This window comes from Tachysurus vachellii, chromosome 13, assembly GCF_030014155.1.
Source record: "Tachysurus vachellii isolate PV-2020 chromosome 13, HZAU_Pvac_v1, whole genome shotgun sequence".
NCBI lineage: Eukaryota > Metazoa > Chordata > Actinopteri > Siluriformes > Bagridae > Tachysurus > Tachysurus vachellii.
In genome coordinates, this window is record NC_083472.1 from 13800036 (window position 1) to 13810000 (window position 9965).

Consider the following 9965-nt stretch of genomic DNA (forward strand, 5'->3'; position numbering starts at 1 on the left):
TAAACAGTTTGAGTAGTCCAACTGTCCAATGTCACCCGAATGAGGATGGGTTCCCTTCTGAGACTGGATATAGAATATCGAAATTTAGATATTTTTAAAATTAATTTTAAACTTTAATTGTATATATTAATTTTTATCCTTATTTTTTCTTCTTATTATTATATATTTATTTCTTTTTTCTCTCTCTTCAGTTTCCATTCTTCTTTAAAGCTGCTTTGAGACGATGGGAATTGTTAAAAGCTCTACACAAAAAAAAAAATTATTAAAAAAAAAAATGGAATTGTTTACGCACGACTTAAACAATTCATGGATTAAAATACATCAGCAGATCAAACATAGCATACATGCACACACTCTGTATGATAATCATGCATTCACAATGTAGAGAGTGGAAAGTGGGTGTTTCTGGGTTTTCAATTGCAAAACCTGTCAGAAGCAAATGAACAAAATAATGGAGTCGTGCATTAGTGACCGATACTCGGACAGAAGTAAATATGCATTTTGTGATATATACATTTGTAGTGCCGATTCACACATTTTCGAGACACATTTGAATTGTCCAACCTTGCTGTCGAAATTTTCTAAAAGGTTGAATTTTTGTATGCTGATTAGCACACCAGCTGATTTGACACCGATACGATAATATGTTATAGACTAAGACAATTTTATGTGTACTATAGACTGCTTCATTAAATAAATGTCCCCATGTTAGTAATGTTGGAATTTAGTGTTTTAAATTTGAATATGAATTGAATAATCCTCAATCAAATATTGCAATCAAATCTATCACCGACGTGCAGTCACACTGTTATTGTTATATAGGTCTATATTATTTGAGAGTATATTTGAGTTTAAAGCCTTACTTACTTTATAGCTATATGTGAGAGACAGGTTTTAATATTCAAACTTCCCATATTCTTGTCAAACTTGTTTGTGTGTTTTTGCTCTTTAATTTAACGTTATTTTCTTTTCTTTTTTTTCTTTTTTGCTAGTGCTGAAATTAAATAAAATGTGATTAGATGAGAAAAGCTGTACCAAATGAGTTATGCCCTTTTCCCAGATGGCAAAGAGTGTTTTTTACTGAACAATCTGAGCCTACGCATTATAGCAGAATATTTTGGATGTGGTTTTGAACTAACATGGGTTAGTTTTAACAGAGTTGGCAACCCGTCTACTGTGGAAATGTAAGCAGAGTGGTCTGTGGAAATGCATTCAGAAAGCATGAACAACTATTAGTCATGCATGTCCACTTCTGATATGGCCACACGACCACATATTTACATAAACCTATTAAAAAGAACATAAGTTATTTGCTTTTTAGGATTTTTTTTTCATTTCATCATGTGTAAAAGTGATTATTCACTAAACTGATAGCACACTTGTATGGACTTAATACAATTTGTTGTTAACTAATGACAAATACAGACAGATGGAAACATGCAGTTAATGAGTATATTTGTGCACCAGTGGCTCACACACCGGAAATAGATGCTTACTAATTGTTCCCCCTAAAGGAGAAACTGAGTACAGGACATATGATTGTACAAAAAAAACATGAAGTAATCTCAGGTTATTCGTTCACATAGGCTGTACAAAAAAATCATAGATATTAATTGCAAATATTTATATAAATATATACATAAATAAATAAAATCTTCTGGACTGTACATTATATTTTCATAAGAAGCACTGATAGCCATAAATCAGAAGTCAGCAGGAGAAGCCAGCTCATGAAGGAGCAGGACAAAGGAGGGCCGGTCTTCAGGTTTCTGTTAAAAATAAATAAATAAAATAAATAAATAAATTTTATATATATATATATATATATATATATATATATATATATATATATATATATATATATATATATATATATATATATTTTTTTTTTTTTTTTTTTTTTAAAAATGCAAACACTGTCAGTCACTGTCAGTCACTGTCAAACACTGTTCTTGTCAGAATAAAAGGTTAACAGTATACTGTAAGTGTATAATAAAATGTGCAAAATCCATGGTTATGCTACTTCTCCCAATACAATTTTTACACTTGCGTTAGCTAGCAAACATTTAAAACTTAGAGGATGCCACTTGCATTGCTGTCACTGCGATTCACATTAAGGGGTTATTCATCAGAAATTCTGGAAGTTGTTTAAAGAGAATTGTAAATCTTTTCAAATTGAAACCTAACTTTTTAATGAGCTGGTTATTGCAGATTAAGGTGCTAAATTTAGGAGTGTTGCGATTAATTCAGCCTCTGTTTGTGATGGTTCAGTGCTGATTTAAGGGTGTAGCAGAATACTTCAGACTCTGGTCCAGCATGGATTAAAATTTGATGCTTGATTGAAGATTCTGTGAGTCTGTGATCTGCCATTGAAATCTGACTTACATTTACGGCATTTGGCAGGTGCCTTTATTCAGAGTGACCTCCTTTTGAAGTCTCTATCAGTGAATACATTTATTCTGGTTCACTAGGTCACACACTAAGAATACCATCAGCCTAAAACTCTGTTGGGAGGCAATATAGTAAGTATTTTTAATAAAACAGGTACAAATTTAAGTCTTTATACGACATTTGAAGACTGCCACTGACTTAGCTGTTCTGACATTTAGGAGAAGTTCATTCCATCACCTAAGTGGCAGAATGAAAAAGGGTCATAATGCATGTCTTCCTTGTACCATGAGAGATGGTGAGATTAGTTAAGCAGAGCTAGAGGCTCTGAGGGAGCATAGTGCAGTGCAGGGTGTGATAAGAGCTTTGAGGTAAGAAGGTACCTGTCTGTTATTGGCTTTGTAGGCAAGCATTAGTGTTTTTAAATTGGATGCAGTCAGCTAACTTTTTTCTTTAGTCTATACTCTTTATAAGAATTGTCTTATTACCATCTAATAAGCAAGGAATAAAATCAGACTGGGTATGCTGTTATAGGAAATGACTAAGCAACACTGCATCAGTACAATACAAAACAATGTCTGGTTATAGTTACAATTTAATGTGGTGGAAAATCCATAAAAACACTTCCTGTTATTTAATTAAGACCTTTTTGTGGTATAATGTGAAATATTAAATACACTGTCTATATTCAACAGGGTTTGACTTGCTAAGACGTCAGTTTTTTTATTTATTGATTCAGTCAGTTTTTTTTATTTATTGATTTATTGATTTATTTATTTAATTACAATGCTAAACAAATGTGTTGTTATAGTAAAATCTACATATGTAACAAATGTTTGTTTTTGTCTTTCATGTTAAATAATTTATTTTTGGAGACATTCAGTAATAGTAACACTTGGTTCGCAAATCTGAATATTGTGTTCCATATTGTTTATTGTATTTTATATGTAAGTATTGTGATATGATTTGTTTGCTATGTAACTCACTCCTAGTTAGATCCCTATGTCTGAATACAACTTGTATCTGATTTCACATAAACATAGCATTCTAAGGAAAAATATTTACTGATTGTGTCTATAGAATACGTAACTGAAATTTGTTTACATACCTCCTTCCAGCACCACTGCATTAGCTGGTAAATAGGTTCTGGACAGAGTTTGGGTTTTAATAACCTTAGTCCTGCGTTTAAGGATTCCACAACTTCTGCATTACTTCGGCACTCGTAGGGCAGTCGGCCTTCGCTGTACACCTCCCACATTAACACACCTGAGCCAGAGAATATACCAAAGCACAACTCTCAAATTTAAGACAACAATGTATGGGCTTAAAAACATCCATCCATCCATCCATCCATCCATCCATCCATCCATCCATCCATCCATCCATCCATCCATCCATCCATCCATTTTCTGTACCACTTGTCTCCAGGCAAAAGGTTTCCAATCCATCAAAGGGCACAACTACACACCAGTGACAATTTAGAGATGCCAATCAATGCCTATGATGCATGTCTTGGAATTGGCGGAGGAAGTGCCCAGAGAAAACCCCTGAGACACAGAGAGAAAATGCAAACTCCTTGCTCACAGATGGAGATGGGAATTGAGTGCCCAACCATGGAGCTGGGTGTTAACCACTATGAGAACATTTTTGTTTAATTAACATTTTGTAATATCAACCACATCATCTAACTATTTTTTTTTAATTATAGTATACACACTTATAAGTATATATACTTTTAAACAATTAGATGAAAGAAAATATAAAAATGTTAAAAATCTACAATGTCTTTTTTCCCCCAGATGAAAAGTTGTAAACATTTTGCTCTCACCAAATGACCACACATCTGATTTGCTGCTGAACTTGTTATATCTGATCACTTCTGGAGATGACCATTTTACAGGGAATTTGCTGGTGTAGCTGGTGTACTGGTCATCCAGAACGAACCTGTAAGATGAGGCAACACCAAGGATACAAGGATGTGATAAAAAAAATATGCATACCAGCTGTTTAAGTATAAATATACTAATAAATCTTTGCACACCTGGTCATTCCAAAATCGGAGACTTTCACCACAAGGTCTCCTGAAACCAGACAGTTTCTTGCAGCCTGTAAAACCACGTTTTGGAACAAATTTAAATTTCATGATTACAGAATTACTTCTGAATGGCAATTGTTGGATACAAATATTTACCAGGTCTCTGTGAATGAAATTCGAGCTCTCCAGGTAAGCCATTGCTTCGCTCACATCTATACACATGCTCAGCAAAGTTTCCTGTGAAACACAACCTTTTCTGGAGCGCAGGAATTCTGTGAGGCAGCCATTCTCCAGAAACTCAAACACCAGGTACATGGGTTTCTGATGGGTGCACACACCGTACAGCTTCACCAGCTTCGGGTGGGACACTTTCCTGTGGTACAGAAGTCGTGAACAGAATCAGATACAACAGTCACATGGAACAGCATGAAATATTGCAATCACTTTTAAAAGTTTTAGAATTAAACTGAAAAATAAAATGGTCATCAACATAGCAAGGCTTCTTGTGTTTGGTGAACATATATAAAAAAGAGATGTCAAAATTAAAATAAATAACAAGTGACTGAAGTGAAAAGAGGCATTTAAGAACAAAACCTTTATGTTTTACTATCAGTTTATCTTGGCAAAAAAAAAGATTAAAAAAAGAGAGGATTTTATATTTATTTGGGTTTTTTGTCTTATATTTATTTTTTTATTTATTTATTTTTCAAAGCTTTAATTTCTCACTTTTTTTATACAGAACTACTGTATTTGTTCTTGATGCTGGAAAACAACTACTACTGTTTTCTTACTATTATTTTGACAAATCAGTTTAACATTTATTATGCATTATGTATTATGGAAACTGTTGGTGTGAATGACGAAATCATCACTTACATCATAACCTTTGCCTCCTCTTTAAACTCCTCTTCAGACATGGCCTCTTCACGAATTGTCTTTACAGCTACTTTCTCACCACGCCACAAACCCTCCAACACCAGACCAAACTGACCACTGCCTAGCTCAGCCCCGAGAGTCAAGTCTTCCATGTCCAACTCCCATTTCTCTGGAAGACAGACAGACAGACAGACACACACACACACACACACACACACACACACACAAAACAAATGATAATAGACTGTATTTTTAAATAGACATACCCTATTAGATTAGTCTTTAAAGCATTTACAGTATTATTGACTAAAGCATTTCTTTATTGACTAAAGAAAAATTTACTAAGAATTGAGAATTTAAAGAAGTTATATTAATTTACAAATTAGGAATCACTACCTGATGCAAGCTCCTCAATCCTGGGAAAATTGTCTTGGCTTCGGGAGACACAGTGCCTCAGTCGTGTTATTAAGCCTACCACCGTGACAAGCACATTACAACACACATTTATATTCTGGAGCTGTCTTTGGTTTGCACAAGACGCAATTAAACAGCATCTGAACACTTCATAAACATTTCTGAACATAAATAAAAGTTATACTAGGATTTTATGTGATTCAAATCGGATTATTATTACTAAATGTAATCTTGTAATTCTATGACTGACCAAGATGCCACAGAGAGAGCTACCATTTAAAAGCAGAGTTTATTAGATAATGTTTACCAGCATGTCCTGACAAGCTAGAACAGGATATTTGCAGCTCACCTGCAGCATTGTGTTGGTGATAATGAATGAGCTCTGGGATGGTGCTGAATAAATATTTTTCCGCCAAGTAATACTTGGGCTCTTCATCTTCGGTCTCTCTGATCTTATAATGCTTGACCCTTGGATACTTTTCCCCATTTGACCTGCAGAAATGCGACATTAACAAAAAATATGAAGGATCACAATGATTCGAAAGGAGTCTGAGAAAACTATCATGTTGCGGAAAGTATAATACATTAAATGTAGAGACTGTGATGATGTGGCTTACCCAGGGGCTTTAGTAAATACAGACACTGTGTAAACTCCTGCATGCCGGGAGTCACGCACCATGAATGCACCCTCCTTATCCTAATAACATAAAATACAAATATCTGTCATAGATTACATTTTGCTTTTTCGTGGCCTTAAACACATGGCCTTTATCTCCTGGGTGCAGTTATATGTTTATTATGCTACTGTTAGTGTTGATAGCTCATTATCAGTTAGTTAGAATACAGTACAGTACAGATATTAAAACTGTAACTGCAAATATAACATTTTCTGTCTTCACATTCACTTTAGTCTTTACTTTAACATGTGATACAGCTGTAACAGGAAACCTCACAGCCACACTGGTTTAAAGGTTTTGGATCTTTGTTTGAACCATACATGCACACACTGCACCTGCAAATATTGCAGGCTTGCAGAAAGCCAGAAAGAAACCTTGTCTCGCTTGTGAAAAAATTACCCAATTACCAACTGAAGCCTGTGAACAAAGTATTCAGATGCATCTTTTACTTTTATTTGGTTGTTCGTGTGAAATAAGAACCTAATATTTTCATTTAATTTTTGTGTATTTACCACTGCAATTAACAATTCTTCAGCTTCTGTCCGGGTTATATCTTTGTTGTACCATCTATAAAAGAAACAAAGACAAACCAATAATCAATAAGTGTTTTCTATGACATACGTATATGTATAAGCCAAGAAAGAAAACAAACTGTGCTGAAATATTTAATCGTTAATATTTCTGTATATTTAGTAAATAGTAAATATTAAATAGGTAATTTTTAGTAAATATTAAATAGGTAATTCTTACTTAAAGTGCTCAATGTTGTTTGAAGGTTTCTCTTTGATATAAATGCAAGGCACAGTTCCAACATTTCTGTGAGAAAATTGAGAAAAATATTTAAAAAAAGGAAATGAGAGGATGATTTTGTGCACACAGTGGAATCTGGCTCAAGAGATATAAATCAGTTGTATTCATTGTGTTGACCCAAAGCTAGCTTTTATAAATAAGTGTTAGAATACAATATGACATCTGTGCATTGGTGGTTTAGCACAACCACATTAAAAGACGTATTGATTTGTCTTGTAGACTTTTACTTCCATAACACCGAAACCCACCGGGAATGAATAGCTTCTCGTATCATTTCTCATTTTCACCTAATTGACGAATGAGGCGATTTCCAAGTGCTGATTTGATTACGGATTCATATAGAAGTCTAGTTAAATGTAAAGATACTACCGACATGGTATTATCACTAAGTATACTGTAAAACTTGATGGCTTTGACCTCTACAAAAATTCTAACCTTTGACTTTCTTTAAAGTCATTTTCCAACACCTTTTCAACCTAAAATCTTCATTAAACTCTGGTAGACAATAGAATACTGAAGAGAGAATAGTATTTGTAAACGTAAGCTCTAAATCTGGATAACAGTCTTTGATTAATGAATTTTCATCAATGAGATCATACAAGAATGGCACAAAACCTTTAAGAAAGTGGCTTAAATAAATTTGTGTTTAACCGTGTTTTAAAGTTGGATAAAGAGCAATAAGATCAGCTTTTATAAAACATTTTCAAATGCTTGTCTAATATCATTGTTAAAGTGTAATAGTTTGGGGTTTTTATATAAACTTCTGGTTTGTGATAATCACACATATGCTACAGATGAAGATAGAGATTCGGTGAAAAGCACTGCAATATTCCTTTAAAGACAAAACGTAAATTTTCTTGCTGTAGTCAGCAAATAAGTTCTAATGTTTTAGAGTTTATTGTAAGGAAGTCAAATAAGCGAATGAACTACAAAATTGCAACTGCCGATTTCAAAGGATCCTGTCCATTGCCTAACACAGACATACAGAGAAATACTCTGACGAAACTCTATGTAGAAATTCTGTGCTTCTCAGCCTTTTTTTATGCAGGTCCTGGTTTAGGATCCACACACATAAAAATTTTTTACCAGCCTACAGAATACCACTAGACATACTGCTGCATCTTGGTGAATAAAGGCTACACTTTTTGATTAGGAAAGATTTCAAAGGTGAAAAAATGCTTGAAGTGCTAATATATTAATTTCTATATTAATTAAAAAAAAAAAAACATCTTTGACACTTTTTCACTGTAACTTTGAACAAATGTTTTAAACTCATGGTATCTTAAGTATGTAACTTAGTGAGCCAGCATTAATGTATTCAATGCTAGAGATTTAAGCACTTATGTACATCGCTCTGGATAAGGGCGTCTGCCAAATGCTGTAAATGTAAATGTAAATGTAAATTGAAAAAATGAGCTTATTACATTTAATTATTATAATAAGAATGATCAATTCTTTCTTTTTTTTTTTTTTTTTTTACAGCTGATCAGGAGAGCCCTAATATCTGCCTGTGATATCATACAACAGACCAACAATACTGAAGGCCATAATAAAACAACATAGGCAAGAACATCAGTGGTGTCATTTTTTTTGGCACTGTAGACTAAAGAATGACATTTAAAGAATAATGACAGTAATGACGATGAACTGATAACAAAAATTGCAATCTCAATATTAACAGGTTTAACAGCATATTTTACAACATATAATTCAAAATTCCTACAGATATTGCCAGGAAAGAGGCAATAATTCAACAAACCTTTTTACTAGATCCAAATTCTGATAATGCCACCCAGCCTAGAGCTACACGTCTAAACATGCAGCTGTTTAACAATAATCTTCCAGGTTTATGCAAGAAAAATAACCAAACTGAATACATCTATTTTGTTTTTGCCTTTCTTTGCTCTTTAATTGGATAGAAATATTACTGATACATTACACTGTCCACAGACTAGAATTTGATAAAACAGTAGTGTTTCCTTAAACAGCTATAGGTTCTTGTGGATATTCTGGATGTTGGAGTCTAGAAAACTGGAGCATAACGATGCAAATCGAGATTTTTATAATTAATAATTGTGCCACTAGTGATGGGCATGTAAACTTTTTCCAGCTAAGAAATCTATAGTTTTGAAAAGAAAAAGTTCACACCCCAACACAAAGACGTGATAGAGAAATTAGGTACTGCATTTACCCATTTTTATCTTTGACGGTCCACCAGTTGGTTTCAGAACAATCTATTACAGTGTACTCCTCATCTTTGTGCAGTGGAATGTCTGTGTTTTCTTGAGGGATAAAGTTCTTCAGAGCCACAACAATCCGTGGTTCTGGGCTAGAGAACCGCCGCTGTGGGAAAACAAAAAGCACAGAAATAATTCAGGATATCTAAGTAGGGTAGTAATCACAGCTACTTTCATTGATCTCAAACAGTAAACATCTCAGAGTGATAGAATTACATATTACATTTACCTCTGGATCTGGTGTTGGAGGCAAGGGCTTTTTGGATGCTGTGTTGAGAAAATATCCATGATTTAAAATAAGCAATATTTCTTATGAGCATAAGCTTATTGTTCAAATACAGTATGATTTTCATAGCAGCTGTTTTATTTTACCACTTCCACTTGGATAATAGTCACTGCACCCAGGTGCCGACTTATCTGTCCTGTTACAACACCTCCATCTTCCCTCAACCCAGAAATCAGGATGATAGTTCAAAGCAAGGTTGTTGCCTCTTGTCTCTTAGTACAAGACAAGATAAATAAAATATT

At 33.8% G+C, this 9965-nt stretch overlaps 1 protein-coding gene across 1 annotated transcript in view; it reads right to left on the reverse strand.

Annotated features, from left to right (window-relative positions):
• Nucleotides 1-1438: 1438 nt before the first annotated feature.
• Nucleotides 1439-9965, reverse strand: part of itk (IL2 inducible T cell kinase) — a 9739-nt gene continuing 1212 nt past the window's right edge. The window contains exons 4-17 of the mRNA XM_060885464.1: nucleotides 9810-9935; nucleotides 9667-9704; nucleotides 9392-9543; nucleotides 7141-7206; nucleotides 6903-6957; nucleotides 6331-6410; nucleotides 6063-6205; nucleotides 5696-5770; nucleotides 5300-5468; nucleotides 4580-4796; nucleotides 4430-4494; nucleotides 4217-4332; nucleotides 3497-3654; nucleotides 1439-1769 (exon numbers count right to left, since the gene is read on the reverse strand). Of these exons, the coding sequence (XP_060741447.1) occupies nucleotides 1704-1769; nucleotides 3497-3654; nucleotides 4217-4332; nucleotides 4430-4494; nucleotides 4580-4796; nucleotides 5300-5468; nucleotides 5696-5770; nucleotides 6063-6205; nucleotides 6331-6410; nucleotides 6903-6957; nucleotides 7141-7206; nucleotides 9392-9543; nucleotides 9667-9704; nucleotides 9810-9935 (1526 nt within the window). The 3' untranslated portion in view covers nucleotides 1439-1703. The remainder of the gene's footprint in view (nucleotides 1770-3496; nucleotides 3655-4216; nucleotides 4333-4429; nucleotides 4495-4579; nucleotides 4797-5299; nucleotides 5469-5695; nucleotides 5771-6062; nucleotides 6206-6330; nucleotides 6411-6902; nucleotides 6958-7140; nucleotides 7207-9391; nucleotides 9544-9666; nucleotides 9705-9809; nucleotides 9936-9965) is intronic.